A 27,032-nucleotide genomic window follows, 5' to 3' on the forward strand; every position below is an offset into this window, starting at 1 on the left:
AAATCCCCAGCTACAATAAATGCAGCCTCAGGATATATGGTTTCCAGTTTACATAAAGTCCTGTGAAGTTCATTCATGGCCATCTTGGTATCCGCTTGCGGGGGGGGGGGGGGATGTACGGCTGTGACGACAACCGAGAAGAGTTGTCTTGGGAGATAATACGGTCAGCATTTGATTGTGAGGAATTCTAGGTCAGGTGAACGAAAGGACTTGAGTTATTGTATGTTGTTACAATTACACCATGAGTCGTTAATCATGAATCGCCCTTCTTCTTACCGGAGAGATGTTTATTCCTGTCGACGCGATGCACTGAAAATCCCGTTGGCTGTACAGACTCCGACAGCATATCCCCAGCTAGTCATTTTTCCATGAAACAGAGTATGTTACAATCCCGGATATCTCTTTGGAAAGCAACTCTTGCCTTGATTTCGTCGACTTTGTTAACTAGGGACCGGATATTAACGAGTAATATACTCGGAAGCGGTGGGTGGTGTGCGAGCATCCGAAGCCTCACAAGAAGACCGCTCCGGCTCCCTCTCCTCCGACGGCGTTGTTTTGAGTCGGCCTCTGGAATCAGTTCAAATGCCCTGGGAGGTGCAGACGAAAGATCCGCTTTGGAAAAGTCACATTCCTGGTCGTAGTGCTGGTTGTGCTGTTAAGTTGACGTCTCTCTGATATCCAATAGTTCTTCCCGGCTGTATCTAATAATACTTAAGGTTAAGAAATAATACATAAAAAAAAACAAATATTTCAGTTTCCGAAGGACTAGAAGCGAAACTGCCATCTTTATCGGCACCATCTTGAAGCTGTTTCTCATGGTCTGAGAGTCTTTAGGTGCCTTTTGGCAAACTCCAAGTGACTGTCAGGTGCCTTTTAATGAGGAGTGGCTTCTGTCTGGCCACTCTACCATTAAGGCCTGATTGGTGGAGTGCTGCAGAGATGGTTGTCCTTCTGGAAGGTTCTCCCATCTCCACAGAGGTACTCTAGAGCTCTGTTAAAGTGACCTTTGGGTTCTTGGTCACCTCTCTGACTAAGGCCCTTATCCCACGATTGCTCAGTTCGGCCGGGCGGTCAGCTCTAGGAAGAGTCTTGGTGGTTCCAAACGTTTTCCATTTAAGAATGATGGAGGCCACTGTGTTCTTGTGGACCTTCAATGTTGCAAACATGTTTGGTACCCTTCCCCAGATCTGTGCCTCAACCCAATCCTGTCTCGGAGCTCTACACACAATTCATGCTTGGTTTTTGCTCTGACATGCACTGTCAATTGTGGGACCTTATATAGACAGGTGTGTGCCTTTCCAAATCATGTCCAATCAATTGAATTTACCACAGGTGTACTTCAATCAAGTTGTAGAAACATCTCAAGGATGATCAATGGAAACAGGATGCACCTGAGCTCAATTTTGAGTCTCATAGGAAAGGGTCTGAATACTTATGTAAATAAGGTATTTCTGTTTTTTTTTAAATCTAAAAACCTGTTTTCGCTTTGTCATTATGGGGTATTGTATGATTGATGATAAAAAGTTTTTAATCCATTTCACAATGATGAAAATAGCTGAGAAATTATAATTTCCTCATGAGACTAGAAAATTAAGAAATTGGATATAGAACCTCAGTCACAGAACAAAATATCAAGCGGTGTTCAAAATAAGGTGTGTCTACATTTGTGTTTATTTAGTGATGCTGTTTTATTACATATTATCTCTAACAGTGAAGGAAACAGAGCGAGAGAGAGAGACAGAGGGAAAGACAGAGGGAGAGAGACAGAAGGAGAGAGGGAGAGAGAGAGAGAGAGAGATATCACTACGAAGAAATAAACATGAACTTAAATAGATGTATAGGCTTGCTGGTTCTCCTAGTCTCCATCCATCACTAATGTAGAAAAGAGAGTGCCACAATGAAGAAGAAGAAGAGGAAGAGGAAGAAACAACACACTGAAAGAACTACAACACATTGGATATTGAACATTGTAATACTATGTGTACTAAAACAACATCATGTTTTTAAACTAGACCAAAACATTTAAAAACTGTGTGTACTGAACTCTTCGCTTACATATTGGGTTGTTTCTTAAAGGGACAGTGTGTACGTCACAGGAGGATCAATTCAATTTGTATTCTTCACAGATAAAAGGCATGGGAGTAAACAGATGAGGGTAAGAATAACTTCATTTTGTGCTGACGTAACTAGTACAGTCTTCTAAAAGGAGAACACCAAAGAGGCTACCAGAGGGAATGTGTTCTCAAAATCCCCAATTGAGACTTTCTGTTTACTTTAAGCTCTTTAAAAAATATATTTGTATCTCAATATTACATACTTTCTGGGTAACAATACCTTACTGTGATTGTTTTTAATTAAAATTGTAAAAAATAAACAAAAATAGCTTCTTAGCAAATTCTCAAACTCTCAAACAAGAATTGTGCTAGGACTGTCTGAGAGTGGCCTGTGTTGGGAGGGGGGAAATGGAAACTAGTTGTTATTGGCAGAGAGGTTTGGAACTCTAATTAACTGACTGATGAAGCCAAAACTCCATCCCACCAAAACAGGTTGAAATTTCAGGTGGTCTGTTCAAACAGCTCTTACACTAAAAGGGAATTATCATAATTTTCACAATTTCACAGTAGTATTCCAACCTCATAGAGTGGAAATATAAAACACAATAAAAATCACATTTTTGACAGCATTGGGCCTTTAACATTGATTCTCTAATCAACCCCAATTAATCATTTTTGGCCTTTAGCGTGAAGTGTTCTCCAACTGACTTCTTCTGCGTACTCCCTAAATGAGTAAACACTGCCCCCTTTGGTAGAAAAGTAGAAATACAGGTAAATGAATGCAGGACATTGTAAAGCTGCCTCTACTGCTCTGCCATGCCCGGTATAAATTAATGACTGTTATGTTATGTAGCTGGTGATTGGAATGCTATGTGAAAACATCTAACTACAAACCTGTAAAGTCAGGGTGATCTAAAATGATGGATACATACACAGACATAACGGAGGATGTCAATGAAATAATACATGTCATTTAAATACACTGCTTCTTTCCCTTCAGTCCTGATGAAGCCCCTTTTTTTCCCCAGTGTAACTACAACAACAAAGACAACTAAAACAGTCAAAAAGATGTGAAAATCATCCAGACGAATAGATAATGAAGTCATATCTTCAAAAGATGACAAAGACTTAAATAGGGCCCCGAAAAAAGTTTGGATGAAATAAAATATTTTCTACACTTTAATTTAAAAAATACTTTTCACATTGAGAGGGAAAATATAACTTTTTGTACTGTACAAGAGACGAAACCAAACTTGGTTGTAAAGTTTGATTTGAAGAGGGATCCTCGTATCAAGATGGTTGAAGAGTCCCAGAAAAATCACCCAAAATCCCTTGCTATCATCCCACTTCAGAATAAGAGTCCCTTCAAAGTTGACTTTGAAGATACCGATTTTCCAATTACGGCGATAAGAAAAGTCTTAGAAAAATATCAACAAAGTCCCTGCAATCTCTAAACAATTTAAAGACCAAATGCCCTTTAAAAATTCTTGTTAAAATCTCCAGACAAATCGGAGAAAGAGGAAAAGAATTCTAACACTTTATTTCAACATTTTTATTGTTTAGAAAAATCCTGTTTGGTTGTTCGGGATTTGGCAGTGGAGTGGAAGCGAGAGAGAGGGATTGTGGGTAGTCCTAGGGAATTCTGGGACTTTTTTTTGGAGAGGTCTGTTTGTTCTCTTTTCCTTCAGTTGAACTCCATTGGTTGGGAGGTTCAAAGTTCAGAGTTGATAAGTGAAGCATGTTCTCTCTGGTAGGTTGGACCGGTCCAGTCTGGTGTGGTGTGTGTGTCTGTTCCCAAGGCGGGGGGGGGGGTCTGAGGTAAACGAGCAGGAATGGTGGTGTGACAAGCAGAGAAGGTCAGGGCGGGCTGGGGATGTGTGTGAGTTCACCTTCCTCAGGCGCCGTGGTAGTTTCGGCCCCCAGCTTCACAGACAGTGGACAGAGAGAGAGACAACTTCAGTAACACTACCTCAACATTCCCCTGATTCAACACTCAAGATAAAGAGCGCAAGAGCAGAAAACAGTCAGAAAGGTGAGAGTAGAACTACACCAATGTTGTCACAATGATGAACATGTTTCAGGCTTTAAAAAGCAGGCCCAGACAGGAAGGATGGAGCATGCAGGAGCCTGGTGGAGACAAGGAACAGGTGGGGTAGGGTGAGGTAGGGTGAGGTAGGGTGGGGTGAGGTAGGGTGAGGTAGGGTGAGGTAGGGTGGGGAGAGGTAGCGTGAGGTAGGGTGGGGTAGGGTGGGGTGAGGTAGGGTGAGGTGGGGTGAGATAGGGTGAGGTAGGGTGAGGTGGGATAAGGTGGGGTGAGATAGGGTGAGGTGAGGTAGGGTGGGGTGGGGTAGGGTGAGGTAGGGTGAGGTGGGGTGGGGGGAGATAGGGTGAGGTGAGGTAGGGTGGGGTGAGGTAGGGTAGGGTGAGGTAGGGTGGGGTAGGGTGGGGTGAGGTAGGGTGAGGTGAGGTGGGGTGAGGTAGGGTGAGGTAGGGTGGGTGGGGTGAGGTGGGGTGAGATAGGGTGAGGTGGGGTGAGGTAGGGTGGGGTGGGGTGAGGTATGGTAGGGTGAGGTGGGGTAGGGTGAGGTGGGGGGAGATAGGGTGGGGTGGGGTAGGGTGGGGTGAGGTGAGGTGGGGTGAGGTAGGGTGGGGTGGGGTAGGGTGAGGTGGGGTGAGGTAGGGTGGGGGTGAGGTGGGTGGGTGGGTGGAGCGGAGAGGGAGGAAGTAGGATTGTTTGGGGTGTTCTCAGGCTTCTCAGGCTATTAGGTTGATGATGTCCAAGGTAAACAGAGCAGAGCTCCATGAACACAGGGCTCCATGAACACAGGGCTCCATGAACACAGGGCACCATGAACACAGAGCTCCATGAACACAGGGCTCCATGAACACAGGGCTCCATGAACACAGGGCTCCATGAACACAGGGCTCCATGAACACAGAGCTCCATGAACACAGAGCCCAGAGCTCCATGAACACAGAGCTCCATGAACACAGAGCCCAGAGCTCCATGAACACAGAGCTCCATGAACACAGAGCCCAGAGCTCCATGAACACAGAGCTCCATGAACACAGGGCTCCATGAACACAGGGCCCAGAGCTCCATGAACCTACTGGGAGGGCACTCTCTCCCCCTCGTCTCCCCCGTCTGAGAGGAAAGGGGTGGGAGGCACTGTGTGTATACATACCACCCTGGCAGCTGGAACCCTATTCCCTACAGTCAACTATGTTTGACCTAGAACTTGGTCAAAGGTAGGGCACTATATAGGGAATAGGGTTCCATTTAGGATGCAACCCTGAGCCTGACGGCTTTAACTCAACACAAACATACAGGGCTATAATTATAGCCACATGGACACCACTGTTTAAAGACCTCATGCTGAGATGTCCTGTTTCATGTAAAGCCACATGGACACCACTGTTTAAAGACCTCATGCTGAGATGTCCTGTTTCATGTAAAGCCACGTGGACACCACTGTTTAAAGACCTCATGCTGAGATGTCCTGTTTCATGTAGGAATAGGCCTGACTGAGTAAACTGTTAGAACTAAATCAACGCAGTTTAACGGACGATAATAAAATTGCAAGGACAATAACTGATAATATAAGTATGCATGTCCCTTGTCAGTGGCATGCAGTGCTTTATTTGGAATAGCAACCATTGATGTCTGCATCCCAAATGGCACCCTATTCTCTATATAGGGCGCTAGTATTGACGAGAGCCCTATGTGGAATGCCATTCGGAACTCACCCTTAAATAACCTTGATCATGGCTCCCTCCCATCATATTGTTTAGTCTGCAGGAGACTAAACAATGAAGCAGAGAGGAGTCATGGTGTTCTCTCTCTCTCTCTCGGAGGGAGGGAGGGAGACAGGGAGGAGAGGAGAGAGGAGGGGAGGAGGGGGGAGAGGGAGGAGGGAAGATAAGAGAGGGGAGGGAAGAGAGGAGGGGAGGGAGGGAGGGAGGAGGGGGGAGAGGGAAGAGACGTGGGAAGAGAGAAGAAGGGAGGGATCTATGCTGAACCTAAAGTGGGTTTCAGTATGGATTAGGATTACAGACAGATTGATAGTACATGGTGTGTTCCAGTGTGAGTTAGGGGTACTACTGACCTGGTCATAGGAGAGGTGAGCTGAGCCTGGGGTTAATCTGGGATTAGGGGTACTACTGACCTGGTCATAGGAGAGGTGAGCTGAGCCTGGGGTTAATCTGGGATTAGGGGTACTACTGACCTGGTCATAGGAGAGGTGAGCTGAGCCTGGGGTTAATCTGGGATTAGGGGTACTACTGACCTGGTCATAGGAGAGGTGAGTTGAGCCTGGGGTTAATCTGGGATTAGGGGTACTACTGACCTGGTCATAGGAGAGGTGAGCTGAGCCTGGGGTTAATCTGGGATTAGGGGTACTACTGACCTGGTCATAGGAGAGGTGAGCTGAGCCTGGGGTTAATCTGGGATTAGGGGTACTACTGACCTGGTCATAGGAGAGGTGAGCTGAGCCTGGGGTTAATCTGGGGTGATTTCTGTTTCCTGGTGCACCACTACTTTGGTCACAGACATGTCCGGGTGCTGCTCCTTCGCCTCCTTGATGGCCTGGGCCAGAGCCTGAGAAGGGGGATATACACACACACACACACACACACACACACACACACACACACACACACACACACACACACACACACACACACACACACACACACACACACACACACACACACACACACACACACACACACAGGGGAAGGTTCAATATTGAGATTGATGGCACTAATAAAAAGGCTATACATACATTAAATACTTCATTATTAAACACAATCACCCCACAAGAAAATACAGTCGCTAAAACCCACAAGACTACAGAGTTGGAAACATTCATCACCCAAGAAAACACTAAAAGGGATACTACATTCGGACAAGACTGTGTTCCGTTCACATCACATCAACAAACAAGCTCTTTAATCTTTTTTAGATTTTATTACACAGAGAACTCAAATGTTAATGCATAGATTCTGTGTAATAGCTCTAAACCAGAGGAATGATGTATTGTTACTCCACTGAAGTGGTCTAACACAGAATACACACACTGCCAGCTTGCACAGAGCCAGGGGCTAGAATTAGAATTATGTCCCCCACCTTATCGTGATCAATCTCTGTGTCTCCAGTTATCACAATCCTCTTCTCAATTCGAGTCTCTGAGATCCCTCCTTTCACCGTCTGAAAGTGAGAGAGAAAGAGTTTTAACAAACGTAGAGGATCAGAAATATCAAGCGCCAGGGGAAGAAAGAGATCAGCTTTGACCTGACAACATTCTGCTAGAGAGATACTGTATATATATATATATATATATATATATATATATATATATATATATATATATATATATATATAAGAGAGAGAGCAGCTTTGACCTGACAACATTCTGCTAGAGAGATACTGTATATATATAGAGAGAGAGAGCAGCTTTGACCTGACAACATTCTGCTAGAGAGATACTGTATATATATATATATATATATATATAGAGAGAGAGAGAGAGAGAGAGAGAGAGAGAGAGAGAGAGAGAGAGAGAGAGAGCAGCTTTGACCTGACAACATACTGTTAGAGAGATACTGTATATATATATATATATATATATATATATATATATATATATATATTAGAGAGAGAGAGAGAGAGAGAGAGAGCAGCTTTGATCTGACAACATTCGTCAGAGATACTGTATATAGAGAGCAGCTTTGACCTGTCAACATTCGTCAGAGATACTGTATATAGAGAGAGCAGCTTTGACCTGACAACATTCGTCAGAGATACTGTATATATAGAGAGAGCAGCTTTGACCTGACAACATTCTGTCAGAGATACTGTATACAGTGAGGGAAAAAAGTATTTGATCCCCGCTGATTTTGTACGTTTGCCCACTGACAAAGAAATGATCCGTCTATAATGTTAATTGGTAGGTTTATTTGAACAGTGAGAGACAGAAAACAACAAAAAAATCCAGAAAGACGCATGTCAAAAATGTTATAAATTGATTTGCATTTTAATGAGGGAAATAAGTATTTGACCCCCTCTCAATCAGAAAGATTTCTGGCTCCCAGGTGTCTTTTATACAGGTAACGAGCTGAGATTAGGAGCACACTCTTAAAGGGAGTGCTCCTAATCTCAGTTTGTTACCTGTATAAAAGACACCTGTCCACAGAAGCAATCAATCAATCAGATTCCAAACTCTCCACCATGGCCAAGACCAAAGAGCTCTCCAAGGATGTCAGGGACAAGATTGTAGACCTACACAAGGCTGGAATGGGCTACAAGACCATCGCCAAGCAGCTTGGTGAGAAGGTGACAACAGTTGGTGCGATTATTCGCAAATGGAAGAAACACAAAAGAACTGTCAATCTCCCTCGGCCTGGGGCTCCATGCAAGATCTCACCTCGTGGAGTTGCAATGATCATGAGAACGGTGAGGAATCAGCCCAGAACACACAGGAGGATCTTGTCAATGATCTCAAGGCAGCTGGGACCATAGTCACCAAGAAAACAATTGGTAACACACTACACCGTGAAGGACTGAAATCCTGCAGCGCCTGCAAGGTCCCCCTGCTCAAGAAAGCACATATACATGCCCGTCTGAAGTTTGCCAATGAACATCTGAATGATTCAGAGGACAACTGGGTGAAAGTGTTGTGGTCAGATGAGACCAAAATGGAGCTCTTTGGCATCAACTCAACTCGCCGTGTTTGGAGGAGGAGGAATGCTGCCGATGACCCCAAGAACACCATCCCCACCGTCAAACATGGAAGTGGAAACATTATGCTTTGGGGGTGTTTTTCTGCTAAGGGGACAGAACAACTTCACCCCATCAAAGGGTTGATGGACGGGACCACGTACCGTCAAATGTTGGGTGAGAACCTCCTTCCCTCAGCCAGGGCATTGAAAATGGGTCGTGGATGGGTATTCCAGCATGACAATGACCCAAAACACACGGCCAAGGCAACAAAGGAGTGGCTCAAGAAGAAGCACATTAACCTGTTGGAGCTAGGGGGCAGTATTTTCACGGCTGGATAAAAAAACGTACCCGATTTAATCTGGTTACTAATCCTACCCAGTAACTAGAATATGCATATACTTATTATATATGGATAGAAAACACCCTAAAGTTTCTAAAACTGTTTGAATGGTGTCTGTGAGTATAACAGAACTCATTTGGTAGGCAAAACCCTGAGACATTTTCTGACAGGAAGTGGATACCTGATGTGTTGAATTACCTTTAAGCCTATGCCATTGAAACACACAGGGGTTGATTAATGTTTTGGCACTTCCTATTGCTTCCACTAGATGTCACCAGCCTTTACAAAGTGTTTTGGAGTCTTTTACTGTGAGATCTGACCGAACAAGAGCCATGGAACGGTGATGGCCGATTAGACTCTGGCGCGCGAGTTCATGTTGGGTACCCTCGTTCCAATACATCATAAAAGAGAATGCATTCGTCCACCTTGAATATTATTCATGTTCTGGTTAAAAAAGGCACTAATGATTTATGCTATACAACGTTTGACATGTTTGAACGAACGTAAATATATTTTTTCCCCTCGTTCATGACGAGAAGTCCGGCTGGCTTAGATCATGTGCTAACGGAGCTTTTTGGATATAAATGATGAGCTTTTTTGAACAAAACTACATTCGTTATGGACCTGGGATTCCTGGAAGTGACATCTGATGAAGAGAATCAAAGGTAATGGATTATTTACATAGTATTTTCGATTTTAGATCTCTCCAACATGGCCGTTTGTCTGTATAGCAAAGCATATTTTTCTGGGCGCAGTGCTCAGATTATTGCAAAGTGTGATTTCCCAGTAAGGTTATTTTTAAATCTGGCAAGTTGATTGCGTTCAAGAGATGTAAATCTATAATTCTTTAAATGACAATATAATATTTTACCAATGTTTTCTAATTTTAATTATTTAATTTGTGGTGCTGACTTGACTGCCGGTTATTGGAGGGAAACGATTTCCTCAACATCAATGCCATAGTAAAACGCTGTTTTTGGATATAAATATGAACTTGATAGAACTAAAAATGCATGCATTGTCTAACATAATGTCCTAGGAGTGTCATCTGATGGAGATTGTAAAAGGTTAGTGCATCATTTTAGCTGGTTTTATGGTTTTGGTGACGCCTGTCTTTGAATTGACAAAACATTACACACAGCTATTGTCAATGTACTCTCCTAACATAATCTAACTTTATGCTTTCGCCGTAAAACCTTTTTGAAATCGGACAACGTGGTTAGATTAAGGAGATGTTTATCTTTCAAAGGGTGTAAGATAGTTGTATGTTTGAAAAATTTGAATTTTGACATTTATTTGGTTTCAAATTTGCCGCTCTTGAAATGCACCTGCTGTTGATAGGGTGCACCACGGGTGGCACGCTAGCGTCCCACATAGCCCCAAGAAGTTAAGGTCCTGGAGTGGCCTAGCCAGTCTCCAGACCTTAATCCCACAGAAAATCTGTGGAGGGAGCTGAAGGTTCGTGGCCTCCACGTGCCTGTATGAGGTCTAGCATTGTCTTGCATTAGGAGGAACCCAGGGCCAACCGCACCAGCATATGGTCTCACAAGGGGTCTGAGGATCTCATCTCGGTACCTAATGGCAGTCAGGCTACCTCTGGCGAGCACATGGAGGGCTGTGCGGTCCCCCAAAGAAATGCCACCCCACACCATGACTGACCCACCGCCAAACCGGTCATGCTGGAGGATGTTGCAGGCAGCAGAACGTTCTTCACGGCGTCTCCAGACTGTCACGTCTGTCATGTGCTCAGTGTGAACCTGCTTTCATCTGTGAAGAGCACAGGGCACCAGTGGTGAATTTGCCAATCTTGGTGTTCTCTGGCAAATGCCAAACGTCCTGCACGGTGTTGGACTGTAAGCACAGCCCCCACCTGTGGACGTCGGGCCATCATACCACCCTCATGGAGTCTGTTTCTGACCGTTTGAGCAGACACATGCACATTTGTGGCCTGCTGGAGGTCATTTTGCAGGGCTCTGGCAGTGCTCCTCCTGCTCCTCCTTGCACAAAGGCGGAGGTAGCGGTCCTGCTCCTGGGTTGTTGCCCTCCTACGGCCTCCTCCACGTCTCCTGATGTACTGGCCTGTCTCCTGGTAGCGCCTCCATGCTCTGGACACTACGCTGACAGACACAGCAAACCTTCTTGCCACAGCTCGCATTGATGTGCCATCCTGGATGAGCTGCACTACCTGAGCCACTTGTGTGGGTTGTAGACTCCGTGTCATGCTACCACTAGAGTGAAAGCACCGCCAGCATTCAAAAGTGACCAAAACATCAGCCAGGAAGCATAGGAACTGAGAAGTGGTCTGTGGTTACCACCTGCAGAACCACTCCTTTATTGGGGGTGTCTTGCTAATTGCCTATAATTTCCACCTGTTGTCTATTCCATTTGCACAACAGCATGTGAAATGTATTGTCAATCAGTGTTGCTTCCTAAGTGGACAGTTTGATTTCACAGAAGTGTGATTGACTTGGAGTTACATTGTGTTGTTTAAGTGTTCCCTTTATTTTTTTTGAGCAGTATATATATATATATATATAGAGAGAGAGAGAGAGAGCAGCTTTGACCTGACAACATTCTGTCAGAGATACTGAATAGAGAGGGAGAGAGAGCAGCTTTGAGGCAGAAGAGGGTATTATTAAATTTGTACTTATTCTTTGATCTGTGTATGTTTTTTCACTGCTCAACCCTTATGGTGGGTCGCGACTCAAAAGACATCTCAATTGGTGGGTCACGAAGCAAAACATTTTAGGTATCCCCATGTGCTAAATGATTAAAATGTAACTGTAAAACATCTACAAAGGCCAAACTGATTCTAGGTCAGGAAGCCCAGGACGTACCTTGGTGATTTGAGTGGTGGTGGTTGTACTGACTGTCTCTGAGGTGATGGTCTGGGCACTCAGCAGCACTCCAGAGTCCCTTTCTGCCATGCTGTCTATGGGCTGAAGGAGACACTATGTTAACACAAGGGGGAGAAAAGGGGTTCATTTAGGACTACAGTCGTGGCCAAAAGTTTTGAGAATAAAACAATTATTAATTTCCACAAAGTTTGCTGCTTCAGTGTCTTTAGATATTTTTGTCAGATGTTACTATGGAATACTGAAGTATAATTACAAGCATTTCATAAGTGTCAAAGGCTTTTATTGACAATTACATGAAGTTGATGCAAAGAGTCAATATTTGCAGTGTTGACCCTTCTTTTTCAAGACCTCTGCAATCTGCCCTGGCATGCTGTCAATTAAATTCTGGGCCACATCCTGACTGATGGCAGCCCATTCTTGCATAATCAATGCTTGGAGTTTGTCAGAATTTGTGGGTTTTTGTTTGTCTACCCGCCTCTTGAGGATTGACCACAAGTTCTCAATGGGATTAAGGTCTGGGGAATTTCCTGGTCATGGACCCAAAATATTAATGTTTTGTTCACCGAGCCACTTAGTTATCACTTTTGTCTTATGGCAAGGTGCTCCATCATGCTGGAAAAGGCATTGTTCGTCACCAAACTGTTCCTGGATGGTTGGGAGAAGTTGCTCTCGGAGGATGTGTTGTTACCAGTCTTTATTCATGGCTGTGTTCTTAGGCAAAATTGTGAGTGAGCCCACTCCCTTGGCTGAGAAGCAACCCCATACATGAATGGTCTCAGGATGCTTTACTGTTGGCATGACACAGGACTGATGGTAGCGCTCACCTTGTCTTCTCCGGACAAGCTTTTTTCCGGATGCCCCAAACAATCGAACAGTCCTCAGCAGTCCAATCCCTGTATCTTTTGCAGAATATCAGTCTGTCCCTGATGTTTTTCCTGGAGAGAAGTGGCTTCTTTGCTGCCCTTCTTGACACCAGGCCATCTTCCAAAAGTCTTTGCCTCACTGTGCGTGCAGATGCACTCACACCTGCCTGCTGCCATTCCTGAGCAAGCTCTGTACTGGTGGTGCCCCGATCCCGCAGCTGAATCAACTTTAGGAGACAGTCCTGGCGCTTGCTGGACTTTCTTGGGCGCCCTGAAGCCTTCTTCACAACAATTGAACCGCTCTCCTTGAAGTTCTTGATGATCCAATAAATGGTTGATTGAGGTGCAATCTTACTGGCAGCAATATCCTTGCCTGTGAAGCCCTTTTTGTGCAAAGCAATGATGACGGCACGTTTCCTTGCAGGTAACCATGGTTGACAGAGGAAGAACAATGATTCCAAGCACCACCCTCCTTTTGAAGCTTCCAGTCTGTTATTCGAACTCAATCAGCATGACAGAGTGATCTCCAGCCTTGTCCTCGTCAACACTCACACCTGTGTTAACGAGAGAATCACTGACATGATGTCAGCTGGTCCTTTTGTGGCAGGGCTGAAATGCAGTGGAAATGTTTTTTGGGGATTCAGTTCATTTGCATGGCAAAGAGGGACTTTGCAATTAATTGCAATTCATCTGATCACTCTTCATAACATTCTGGAGTATATGCACATTGCCATCATACAAACTGAGGCAGCAGACTTTGTGAAAATTAATATTTGTGTCATTCTCAAAACTTTTGGCCACGACAGTACATTGTCTACCGGCTGTGAGAAAGACAACAGGATCAAGTTCATTAGACACCAAAAGGAAGAAAACACACTGAAACAGTGAGGGACTACCAGCAATTGTCCAATAAGAAATGCTTGTTTTCATGTTTTAAAACTTTTTTCCCAGTTGGGTATCCTGATGAATACAACCCAGTTTACTGTTAAAACAAACTCATTGGGTTGATAAAGGGTTTTATTTAATAAATGTTTATCCCTCTCACCTGCGCTGACTCGTAGGTAATGGTCTTGGTCTCAGTGTGCACGATGGGGACCTCCTTGTTAGAGACGTCTCCTCGCAGGGAGTTAGACACGTCTGAGATGGTGATTGTCTGTGTCTTCACCACGTTAGGCTGTGCGGAAAGAGGGAGAATACACACGGGGAATATTGAGTTTGTCGTATCCTCACTTCCCAACCACCCTCTCTAACTACATACTAGATCTATCAGAACCTTCTGTAGTATGACAAAATACTATATATACAGCATTCATACACGTTTCTCCACATACCATATTCTCTCCCAACCCATCTATCACAGACCTGTCAAGACCCACGATGACCTATGACCCATAGTCCCCTGTTCATACCACGTGACCATCCCTTGTTCATTCTCATTCTCTGTGACTATCCGGTGAGAGAAAGAGAGAAAGCGAGAGAGAAAGGGAGAGACAGAGAAAGAGAGCGAGGGTGGTGTAGAGACAGAGAGCAAGAGCGAGCCCACAAGATAAAAAAAAAAAGTCATTTGATTTAGTTCACTTATTCAAGTCAGATATAATTTTGAGCCCATGAAAGGAGCAGATATGTGATATGACAGCTATAGCAGAGTGCTTGCTGGACTGGACATCTGTTCAAAGCAGGGCAATCTTCACACTGTGTAGTCCTTTTCAAAGTCAACCTCTCCACGTGACCAACTAATAATTAAGGAAACCTAATTTCTAGGCCGAGTTCCTGTCCTGGAGTTAGAGACCAAGAGTCAACATCAGAGGGGTGGAGAGGAGTTCCTTAATTAGAGAGTCAACATCAGGGGGGTGGAGGGGAGTTCCTTAATTAGAGAGTCAACATCAGAGGGGTGGAGGGGAGTTCCTTAATTAGAGAGTCAACATCAGGGGGGTGGAGGGGAGTTCCCTAATTAGAGAGTCAACATCAGGGGGGTGGAGGGGAGTTCCCTAATTAGAGAGTCAACATCAGGGGGGTGGAGGGGAGTTCCTTAATTAGAGAGTCAACATCAGAGGGGTGGAGGGGAGTTCCCTAATTAGAGAGTCAACATCAGGGGGGTGGAGGGGAGTTCCTTAATTAGAGAGTCAACATCAGGGGGGTGGAGGGGAGTTCCCTAATTAGAGAGTCAACATCAGGGGGGTGGAGGGGAGTTCCCTAATTAGAGAGTCAACATCAGAGGGGTGGAGGGGAGTTCCTTAATTAGAGAGTCAACATCAGGGGGGTGGAGGGGAGTTCCCTAATTAGAGAGTCAACATCAGAGGGGTGGAGGGGAGTTCCCTAATTAGAGAGTTAACATCAGGGGGGTGGAGGGGAGTTCCTTAATTAGAGAGTCAACATCAGGGGGGTGGAGGGGAGTTCCTTAATTAGAGAGTCAACATCAGATGGGTGGAGGGGAGTTCCCTAATTAGAGAGTCAACATCAGAGGGGTGGAGGGGATATCCCTAATTAGAGAGTCAACATCAGGGGGGTGGAGGGGAGTTCCTTAATTAGCAGAAAAACAGACACAACCCCCCCCCAGAAAAAAAAGAATGATAATAAAATGTAAGTTAAAAAAACTATGGAAAGAGTGGATATCCCTAACTAGTGATCTGACAAGACACCCCCTCCAATCAAAAAAGTCCAACATAGAATCTAAAAACAGACTGACACCCATCAGACATTCATAATGAATACATCTGTCACTTCTTAGCATACAGGACACCACAGCATGAAACAGAACAGTAGTAATATAATATCAGTAGTAATATATATACAGTAGTAATATATATACGGTAGTAATATATATACAGTAGTAATATATATACGGTAGTAATATATACACAGTAGTAATATATATACAGTAGTAATATACATACAGTAGTAATATACATACAGTAGTAATACATATACTGTAGTAATATATACACAGTAGTAATATATATATACAGTAGTAATATATATACAGTAGTAATATATATCCTGTAGTAATATACTTAGGTTGGAGTCATTAAAACTCGCTTTTCAACCACTCCACAAATTTCTTGTTAACAGACTATAGTTTTGGCAAGTCGGTTAGGACATCTACTTTGTGCATGACACAAGTAATTTTTCCAACAATTGTTTACAGACAGATTATTTCACTTATAATTCACTGTATCACAATTCCAGTGGGTCAGAAGTTTACATACACTAAGTTGACTGTGCCTTTAAACAGCTTGGAAAATTCCAGAAAATGATGTCATGGCTTTATAAGCTTCTGATAGGCTAATTGACATCATTTGAGCCAATTGGATGTGTACCTGTGGATGTATTTCAACGCCTACCTTCAAACTCAGTGCCTCTTTGCTTGACATCATGGGAAAATCAAAAGAAATCACCATAGTGTCTCCTGACCCCGCCTGTCTCAGTCTCCAGTATTTATGCTGCAGTAGTTTATGTGTCGGGGGGCTAGGGTCAGTCTGTTATATCTGGAGTATTTCTCTTGTCTTATCCGGTGTCCTGTGTGAATTTAAGTATGCTCTCTCTAATTCTCTCTTTCTCTCGGAGGACCTGAGCCCTAGGACCATGCCTCAGGACTACCTGGCATGATGACTCCTTGTTATCCCCAGTCCACCTGGCCGTGCTGCTGCTCCAGTTTCAACTGTTCTGCTATAGAACCCTGACCCCTTCACTGTGATTACTATTATTTGACCATGCTGGTCATTTATGAACACTTGAACATCTTGGCCATGTTCTGTTACAATCTCCACCTGGCACAGCCAGAAGAGGACTGGCCACCCCTCATAGCCTGGTTCCTGTCTAGGTTTCTTCCTAGGTTTTGGCCTTTCTAGGGAGTTTTTCCTAGCCACCGTGCTTCTACACCTGTATTGCTTGCTGTTTGGGGTTTTAGGCTGGGTTTCTGTACAGCACTTTGATATCAGCTGATGTAAGAAGGGCTATATAAATACATTTGATTTGATGTATTGGAGTGGCCATCACAAAGTCCTAACCTCAATCCTATAGAAAATGTGTGGGCAGAACTGAAAAAGCCTGTGCGAGCAAGGAGGCCTACAAACCTGATTCAGTTACACCAGCTCTGTCAGGAGGAATGGGTCAAAATTCCCCGAACTTATTTTGGGAAGCTTGTGGAAGGCTACCCAAAACGTTTGACCCAAGTTAAAAAATTTAAAGGCAATGCTACCAAATAATAATTGAGTGTATGTAAACTTCTGACCCACTGGGAATGTGACGAAAGAAACAAAAGATTAAATAAATCATTCTCTCTACTTATTCTGACATTTCACATTCTTAAAATAAAGTGGTGATCCTACCTGACCTAAGACAATTTTTACTAGGATTAAATGTCCGGAATTGTGAAAAGCTGAGTTTAAATGTATTTGGTTAAGGTGTATGTAAACGTCTGACTTCTGACAACTGTACATATAAGATAGTAATATCTATACAGTAGTAATATATATATATATATATATATATATATATATATATAATATATATATATATATATATATATATACAGTAGTAATATATATAAGGTAGTAATATATATATACAGTAGTAATATATATATACGGTAGTAATATATATATACAGTAGTAATAAATATACAGTTGGAAATATACATACAGTACTAATATACATACGGTAATAATATATATATAAGGTAGTAATATATACACAGTAGTAAATATATATACGGTAGTAATATATATACACGGTAGTAATTTATATACAGTAGTAATATATATACAGTAGTAATATATATACACAGTAGTAACATATATATATATATATATATATATATATGGTAGTAATATATATATACAGTAGTAATATATATACAGTAGTAATATATATACGGTTTGTAAGCACCTCTAAATAACTTACAGATACAGTACAGATACCAAAGTTAGCATGCCTAATTAGATGTATTTATTTTACAGTCACCAAATGACTTTCAACTTTCATTACGGTTTAAATAAATCCTCATAGACTCTGACAAACATTACGATATTAATACAAATAAATAGTGAATTATATAAAAACACATACTAGATCAATATAGAGACATTCCTACGGCCAGTTTCACAGTGAACATAATAAAAAATATCCATCTTTCTGGTGACCTAAGTTTCTATAATAATTGATCATGTGTTATAATAGTCATAAACACATTTACCCACACAAACACTAATACAGGAACAGGAACTAATACAGGAACAGGAACTAATACAAGAACAGGAACTGATACAGGAACAGGAATTAATACAGAAAAGGAACAAATATAGAAAAATAAACTAATACAGGAACAGGAACTAATACAGGAACTAATACAGGAACAGGAACTAATACAGCAAGAGGAACTAATACAGGAACAGGAACTAATACAGCAAGAGGAACTAATACAGAAACAGGAACTAATACAGGAAGAGGAACTAATACAGGCAGAGTAACTAATACAGGAACAGGAACTAATACAGCAAGAGGAACTTATACAGGAACAACAACTAATACAGGAAGAGGAACTAATACAGGAAGAGGAACTAATACAGGAAGAGGAACTAATACAGGAACAGGAACTAATTCAGGAAGAGGAACTAATACAGGAAGAGGAACTAATACAGGAAGAGGAACTAATACAGTAAGAGCAACTAATACAGTAAGAGGAACTAATACAGGAACAGGAACTAATACAGGAACAGGAACTAATACAGGAAGAGGAACTAATACAGGAAGAGGAACTAATACAGTAAGAGCAACTAATACAGTAAGAGGAACTAATACAGGAAGAGGAACTAATACAGGAACAGGAACTAATACAGGAAGAGGAACTAATACAGGAACAGGAACTAATACAGGAACAGGAACTAATACAGGAAGATGAACTAATACAGTAAGAGGAACTAATACAGGAAGAGGAACTAATACAGGAACAGGAACTAATACAGGAACAGGAACTAATACAGGAAGAGGAACTTCTACAGGAACAGGACATGTACTCACATGCACACCGTTATTGAATACACTTCCACCACCACTCCATTGGTAAACAATACTTTTCTATAGTATTTCTAACAGTGCAACTGTGCTGTAAGGACTAGCCAGGATCAAGAAAGACCTTGGAGAGTACACATCTCAAATAGCATTTCAATGGCTTTAGACTCCATCGATGAGTGGTGGTATTTCATTCAGCATAGGAAGACGTTCCAAAAGTCTCTAAACTAGTCAAGAGTTGACACATACGGTATCTTCAATCCAAACTCACTAGTTAGAGGAATAATCAGCAAGTGGGTTGATAAATATCGTTAGTACATATTATCGTAGTATAAATCAGTTTGAAAAATAAAGCACCATCTTTTCTGGACAGAAGACACTTTCTCAATTTATCTTTCTACCTCTCAATTTCTCTCTCTCTCTCTCTCTCTCTCTCTCTCTCTCTCTCTCTCTCTCCCTCGCCATCTTTCTCTCTCCATCTTTCTCTCTCTCTCTCTCTCTCTCTCTCTCTCTCTCTCCCTCCCTCCCTCCCTCCCTCCGGTAAGAGGGGCAGGCAGTGGGCAGTGATTGTTAGGACACGTAGGTTTGATTTAAAGCAGGAAGAGGAGGAAGTGGCAGGCCACCATCAACAGTAGTGAAATGCTTAGCAACCAGTGTTCCTTTTCGGTTACCAGAAGTGATGTCTGTCAGGTAAACAAGTACACCAAGTATACCATCTCTGCATCCCAAATGGCACCTTATTCCATATTTAGTGCCCTACTTTTCAAAAGTAGGGCACTATATAGAGAATAGGGTGCTATTTGGAATGCAAGCCTTGCCTTTATGAGTGCAACAACAGCAACATGGGTTTAAAGGTAATTTCAGTTACATGAGCACCCGATGGTGAGGATAGCAACAAGTCATGGGCTCTTCTCTTAAATACATCCTGAGTGTCCCGTCTATCCTGTCTGTCCTGTCTATCCCGTCCGCCCTGTCTGTCCTGTCTATCCTCTCTGTCCTGTCTATCCCGTCTATCCTGTCTGTCCTGTCTATCCTGTCTATCCTGTCTGTCCTGTCTATCCCCCCTATCCTGTCTGTCCTGTCTATCCCGTCTATCCTGTCTGTCCTGTCTATCCTGTCTGTCCTGTCTATCCCACCTATCCTGTCTGTCCTGTCTATCCTGTCTGTCCTGTCTATCCCCCCTATCCTGTCTGTCCTGTCTATCCCGTCTATCCTGTCTGTCCCGTCTGTCCCATCTATCCCGTCTATCCCGTCTATCCTGTCTGTCCCGTCTATCCCGTCTGTCCCCCCTATCCTGTCTGTCCTGTCTATCCCGTCTATCCTGTCTATCCTGTCTGTCCTGTCTATCCCACCTATCCTGTCTGTCCTGTCTATCCTGTCTGTCCCGTCTATCCCGTCTGTCCCGTCTATCCTGTCTATCCCGTCTGTCCTGTCTGTCCCGTCTATCCCGTCTGTCCCGTCTATCCCGTCTGTTCCGTCTATCCTGTCTATCCCGTCTGTCCCCCCTATCCGTCTATCCCGTCTGTCCCGTCTATCCTGTCTGTCCCGTCTATCCTGTCTATCCCGTCTGTCCCTTCTATCCCGTCTGTCCCGTCAATCCTGTCTGTCGCTTCTATCCCATCTATCCCGTCTGTCCTTCCTGCTCATGCCTAGAAAAACATAAACGAGAGCCGATGCAGCTCAGTGGCAGACAAACAGTAGCTCTCTGCTGTAGCGTCTCAGAGCTGGAGTACTGATCTAGGGTCAGTTTTGATTTTTAAATCATAATGAATAAGAAAGAGGAGGGACCTGATCCAAGATCAGCAATACAGATCTCACAGGCTGTTGGAGAGACGGCTGGCTGGCCATAGATTTAAATAATCTTGTGCCATACAGCAGAGCTGTCCAGGAGACACCGCACTATAGTGATTGATTGAAATACTAAGGGATGAATGCTAACTTCCACTTAAAGGAAAATTCCACCCCCAAAAAATGGGAGACTAAGGGAAAAATTTGACTTAAAGGAAAACTCCACCCAAAAACTATCTTTTGGTATTTGTTTCATTAGTCCATTGTTGATATAGTCCCAAAATGTTTTGCATGTCAGCAATCAAGTTTTCAAGATATATAACTTTCAAAACATAGAAATACAGCCGCTATGATGCATTTTGCATCGTATGATGTCAACTTAAGTGTAAGTTTAAGATTCTGTGGACAGAGGGAGAAAATAAACAGTAATCACACGGCTAAACACAAGCAGTGAAGTATGGCAAACAAAGTTTGTTATTAACACTGGATGTCTTTTGTTTTCTTTTCAACATGGAATATTGTAAGTTAAAGTTGTAGAAGATCCTTGAAGTCAGAATATAAGTCTCTGGTGACAAGGGCGCTAGGCCAAATACAGCTCTCAACACTTCCTGGAAAAAAGTGCTGGCAAGGCCAATTACGCCATTGTCCTCAATACAAAATAACCTGGTAATTCACTCAGTGTAATGTTCAATAGGGGTTTGTGTCCGTCTGTCTTTGTGTGTTGGAGTCAGATGAAGGAACAGAGAGGAACAGAGAATAGAAGACAGAGGGGAGGCAAAAGAGGGTAAAACTGGAGAATTCTGTCTCTGTCCTTAAACAAGGCTACTTGACTGGGTGGTTCAATTCAGTAAAGGGCTCTCTCTCTCTCCACCGGACCGGCCAGTCAGATAAACACCAGCCAACACAGAGTGAGAAACATGACCAGCATTCCAGACAGGAGGGAGAAGGAGACATGGGACGGTTGGAGCTGGAGCATGGCTGGGTACAGCTGGCAAGCTGAGGGCCCCGTGACCCTGTCTTCCTCCTCCTCCTTTTCCTTAGGCATGTCGATAGAGACCCTCAGAGTGTTCCCCGGGCCCCGAGCCTCCTCCTCATCAGAACTATAATCTTCTTCCTCCTGTAGATAGTGGTGTCTGAGGAGCGGTGGTCCCCCGGGGAGCGAGGAGGCCTGCTGTTGCTGTCTCAGTAATTTTACCTGGTATTCAAACAGAGGACGCTTCCCACGCTGTGTTCAGCAACGGGAGACCAAGAGAGAGAAAACAATGAACAGACATGTGGGGGAATGGCCAACAGACAGGCAGGGAGTAGGGGAAGATGGGAAGGGACAGAGGGACAAGGGGAGGGAGGTGGAGGAGGAGGAGGAGAAGGGACAGGGGGCAAGGGCACAAGGGGAGGGAGGTGGAGGGGAGGGGGGGGACAAGGGGACAAGGGGAGGGAGGTGGAGGAGGAGAAAGAAGGGATGGGACAAGGAGTGGGGTAGGGAGTGGGGTAGGAGGGGGAAGGAGGGAGGTGGAGGAGGAGGAGGAGAAGAAAGGGATGGGACAAGGAGTGGGTTAGGGAGTGGGGTAGGAGGGGGAAGGAGGGAGGTGGAGGAGGAGAAGAAAGGGATGGGACAAGGAGTGGGGTAGGGAGTGGGGTAGGAGGGGGAAGGAGGGAGGTGGAGGAGCAGGAGAGTGGTGGTATGTGATGTTGTAATGAAATGATCTACTATTGAAGTGAGGCCAGAAGGGGAGGTCAAGTTGTCTTCAGTTTATTTAATACAGTTCTCTCTGGAAGTACTGTCTGACCTTTGATAGTAGTGAGTGGTAGGTCCCATCACTGAGCTTCAGCCTGACTCAGGATCTCCGGCTCTAGGCAATGAGGGTTAGGGTCCAGGGTGGTCTGACCAGGCCGGACCAACCTCCAGGGCAGTGGTGGTAGCAGCAGTCCTGGGACTGGAGAGTTTTTATGGGGTTCTGCTTCTCCATGGCTGGGGTTAGATTGGGTGGCTGGGGTTAGATTGAATGGCTGGGGTTAGATTGGATGGCTGGGGTTAGATTGGGTGGCTGCGGTTAGATTGGGTGGCTGGAGTTAGATTGGGTGGCTGGGGTTAGATTGGATGGTTGAGGTTAGATTGGGTGGCTGGGGTTAGATTGGGTGGCTGGGGTTAGATTGGGTGGCTGGGGTTAGATTGGGTGGCTGGGGTTAGATTGAATGGCTGGGGTTAGATTGAATGGCTGGGGTTAGATTGGGTGGCTGGGGTTAGATTGGATGGTTGAGGTTAGATTGGGTGGCTGGGGTTAGATTGGATGGTTGAGGTTAGATTGGGTGGCTGGGCTGGGGTTAGATTGGGTGGCTGGGGTTAGATTGGGTGGCTGGGGTTAGATTGGGTGGCTGGGGTTAGATTGGGTGGCTGGGGTTAGATTGTATGGCTGGGGTTAGATTGGGTGGCTGGGGTTAGATTGAATGGCTGGGGTTAGATTGGGTGGCTGGGGTTAGATTGGATGGTTGAGGTTAGATTGGGTGGCTGGGGTTAGATTGGATGGTTGAGGTTAGATTGGGTGGCTGGGCTGGGGTTAGATTGGGTGGCTGGGGTTAGATTGGGTGGCTGGGGTTAGATTGGGTGGCTGGGGTTAGATTGGGTGGCTGGGGTTAGATTGGGTGGCTGGGGTTAGATTGGGTGGCTGGGGTTAGGTTGGATGGCTGGGGTTAGGTTGGGTGACTGGGGTTTGATTGAATGGCTGGGGTTAGATTGGGTGGCTGGGGTTAGATTGGGTGGCTGGGGTTAGATTGGGTGGCTGGGGTTAGATTGGATGGCTGGGGTTAGATTGGGTGGCTGGGGTTAGATTGGGTGGCTGGGGTTAGATTGGATGGCTGAGGTTAGGTTGGGTGGCTGGGATTAGATTGGGTGGCTGGGGTTTGATTGAATGGCTGGGGTTAGATTGGGTGGCTGGGGTTAGATTGGATGGCTGGGGTTAGATTGGGTGGCTGGGGTTAGATTGGGTGGCTGGGGTTAGATTGGATGGCTGGGGTTAGATTGGGTGGCTGGGGTTAGATTGGATGGCTGGGGTTAGATTGGATGGCTGGGGTTAGATTGGATGGCTGGGGTTAGATTGGATGGCTGGGGTTAGATTGGATGGCTGGGGTTAGATTGGATGGCTGGGGTTAGATTGGATGGCTGGGTTTAGATTGAATGGCTGGGATTAGATTGGATGGCTGGGTTTAGATTGAATGGCTGGGGTTAGATTGGATAAAGGCATTCTCTGGCAGGTAAAATGCTAGCTAGTGCAAACTGTTTGTTTGGCAGTGCAACATCTTGGATCAGACACCGTTAGGGAGAACCACCATAGAAACTGGCTTGGTGCAGGTTGGCTAGACCACAGTGTGATCTACTCCTCACTGAATCTTATATAGTCAGTCAGTCAACGAGCCTGCCTTAAAGAGATGAGCTTATCAAATGCATTGAGGTCTATCGAGACTTGGGAGGCTCATATTTGGGATTTGTTGGTAATGTGTTCATGAAGGCAAGAATGCTTGTCAAATCACCAGACTAGTGTATTATTCTAGAATGGTGTATTTTTCCAGTGATCTTTTAGAAAAACCTGTTAACGATGATCATATCTATTCAGAGGCCTATCGCATAAACATGCCCAGACTCAATACAGATTGAAAGTTAAGAAAAGTTTTTTGGGGTAAAAGTTTAGCAATGTTCTGATGGGAGTGCTTATTATTCTGCAGGAGTATTCAGGTACATAGACAGGACATGAGAAGGGTCTGGGCTAGGCAGAATACCCAGGGAGCTGGAGGTAGCTTCAAGTCTGGGAGTAAAACTGTATTTTCAGCCCCATGGCAGTAGAGGCGTGAGAGGAAGGGAGCGGTGATGCTCGGTGACCCAAAGCCTGAACACCTCTCTGGGTCTCCGGATCCTCCTCAGGAGAAGGGGGTGGCGGTGGAGGAGGAGGTGGAGGAGGAGAAGAAAGGGATGGGACAAGGAGTGGGGTAGGGAGTGGGGTAGGAGGGGGAAGGAGGGAGGTGGAGGAGCAGGAGAGTGGTGGTATGTGATGTTGTAATGAAATGATCTACTATTGAAGTGAGGCCAGAAGGGGAGGTCAAGTTGTCTTCAGTTTATTTAATACAGTTCTCTCTGGAAGTACTGTCTGACCTTTGATAGTAGTGAGTGGTAGGTCCCATCACTGAGCTTCAGCCTGACTCAGGATCTCCGGCTCTAGGCAATGAGGGTTAGGGTCCAGGGTGGTCTGACCAGGCCGGACCAACCTCCAGGGCAGTGGTGGTAGCAGCAGTCCTGGGACTGGAGAGTTTTTATGGGGTTCTGCTTCTCCATGGCTGGGATTAGATTGGGTGGCTGGGGTTAGATTGAATGGCTGGGGTTAGATTGGATGGCTGGGGTTAGATTGGGTGGCTGCGGTTAGATTGGGTGGCTGGAGTTAGATTGGGTGGCTGGGGTTAGATTGGATGGTTGAGGTTAGATTGGGTGGCTGGGCTGGGGTTAGATTGGGTGGCTGGGGTTAGATTGGGTGGCTGGGGTTAGATTGGATGGCTGGGGTTAGATTGGGTGGCTGGGGTTAGATTGGGTGGCTGGGGTTAGATTGGATGGCTGAGGTTAGGTTGGGTGACTGGGATTAGATTGGGTGGCTGGGGTTTGATTGAATGGCTGGGGTTAGATTGGGTGGCTGGGGTTAGATTGGGTGGCTGGGGTTAGATTGGATGGCTGGGGTTAGATTGGGTGGCTGGGGTTAGATTGGGTGGCTGGGGTTTGATTGAATGGCTGGGGTTAGATTGGGTGGCTGGGGTTAGATTGGATGGCTGGGGTTAGATTGGGTGGCTGGGGTTAGATTGGGTGGCTGGGGTTAGATTGGGTGGCTGGGCTGGGGTTAGATTGGGTGGCTGGGGTTAGATTGGGTGGCTGGGGTTAGATTGGATGGCTGGGGTTAGATTGGGTGGCTGGGGTTAGATTGGATGGCTGGGGTTAGATTGGGTGGCTGCGGTTAGATTGGGTGGCTGGAGTTAGATTGGGTGGCTGGGGTTAGATTGGATGGTTGAGGTTAGATTGGGTGGCTGGGCTGGGGTTAGATTGGGTGGCTGGGGTTAGATTGGGTGGCTGGGGTTAGATTGGATGGCTGGGGTTAGATTGGGTGGCTGGGGTTAGATTGGGTGGCTGGGGTTAGATTGGATGGCTGAGGTTAGGTTGGGTGACTGGGATTAGATTGGGTGGCTGGGGTTTGATTGAATGGCTGGGGTTAGATTGGGTGGCTGGGGTTAGATTGGGTGGCTGGGGTTAGATTGGATGGCTGGGGTTAGATTGGGTGGCTGGGGTTAGATTGGGTGGCTGGGGTTTGATTGAATGGCTGGGGTTAGATTGGGTGGCTGGGGTTAGATTGGATGGCTGGGGTTAGATTGGGTGGCTGGGGTTAGATTGGGTGGCTGGGGTTAGATTGGGTGGCTGGGGTTAGATTGGGTGGCTGGGGTTAGATTGGATGGCTGGGGTTAGATTGGATGGCTGGGGTTAGATTGGATGGCTGGGGTTAGATTGGATGGCTGGGTTTAGATTGAATGGCTGGGATTAGATTGGATGGCTGGGTTTAGATTGAATGGCTGGGGTTAGATTGGATAAAGGCATTCTCTGGCAGGTAAAATGCTAGCTAGTGCAAACTGTTTGTTTGGCAGTGCAACATCTTGGATCAGACACCGTTAGGGAGAACCACCATAGAAACTGGCTTGGTGCAGGTTGGCTAGACCACAGTGTGATCTACTCCTCACTGAATCTTATATAGTCAGTCAGTCAACGAGCCTGCCTTAAAGAGATGAGCTTATCAAATGCATTGAGGTCTATCGAGACTTGGGAGGCTCATATTTGGGATTTGTTGGTAATGTGTTCATGAAGGCAAGACTGCTTGTCAAATCACCAGACTAGTGTATTATTCTAGAATGGTGTATTTTTCCAGTGATCTTTTAGAAAAACCTGTTAACGATGATCATATCTATTCAGAGGCCTATCGCATAAACATGCCCAGACTCAATACAGATTGAAAGTTAAGAAAAGTTTTTGGGGGTAAAAGTTTAGCAATGTTCTGATGGGAGTGCTTATTATTCTGCAGGAGTATTCAGGTACATAGACAGGACATGAGAAGGGTCTGGGCTAGGCAGAATACCCAGGGAGCTGGAGGTAGCTTCAAGTCTGGGAGTAAAACTGTATTTTCAGCCCCATGGCAGTAGAGGCGTGAGAGGAAGGGAGCGGTGATGCTCGGTGACCCAAAGCCTGAACACCTCTCTGGGTCTCCGGATCCTCCTCAGGAGAAGGGGGTGGCGGTGGAGGAGGAGGTGGAGGATACGGAGGAGGAGGAGGGAGTGGATATGACTGAGAAGAGGGAAGATGAGGATGAGGAAGAGGAGGAAGAGGAG

At 45.0% G+C, this 27,032-nt stretch overlaps 1 protein-coding gene across 9 annotated transcripts in view; it reads right to left on the minus strand.

Annotated features, from left to right (window-relative positions):
• Positions 1-1,648: 1,648 nt before the first annotated feature.
• The window catches only part of epb41a (erythrocyte membrane protein band 4.1a), a 127,850-nt gene continuing 102,466 nt past the window's right edge, over positions 1,649-27,032 (minus strand). For 7 of the 9 annotated variants that reach the window (XM_045695028.1, XM_045695030.1, XM_045695033.1 and 4 more), the window contains 5 exons: positions 13,882-14,010; positions 11,953-12,066; positions 7,183-7,263; positions 6,521-6,651; positions 1,649-3,977 (listed from right to left, as the gene is read on the minus strand). In XM_045695028.1, the coding sequence (XP_045550984.1) occupies positions 6,553-6,651; positions 7,183-7,263; positions 11,953-12,066; positions 13,882-14,010 (423 nt within the window). In that variant the 3' untranslated portion in view covers positions 1,649-3,977; positions 6,521-6,552. The remainder of the gene's footprint in view (positions 3,978-6,520; positions 6,652-7,182; positions 7,264-11,952; positions 12,067-13,881; positions 14,011-27,032) is intronic. The other 2 variants (XM_045695029.1, XM_045695037.1) reach the window with 1 other exon arrangement.

The sequence above is a fragment of the Salmo salar genome, chromosome ssa14 (assembly GCF_905237065.1).
Source record: "Salmo salar chromosome ssa14, Ssal_v3.1, whole genome shotgun sequence".
Lineage (NCBI taxonomy): Eukaryota > Metazoa > Chordata > Actinopteri > Salmoniformes > Salmonidae > Salmo > Salmo salar.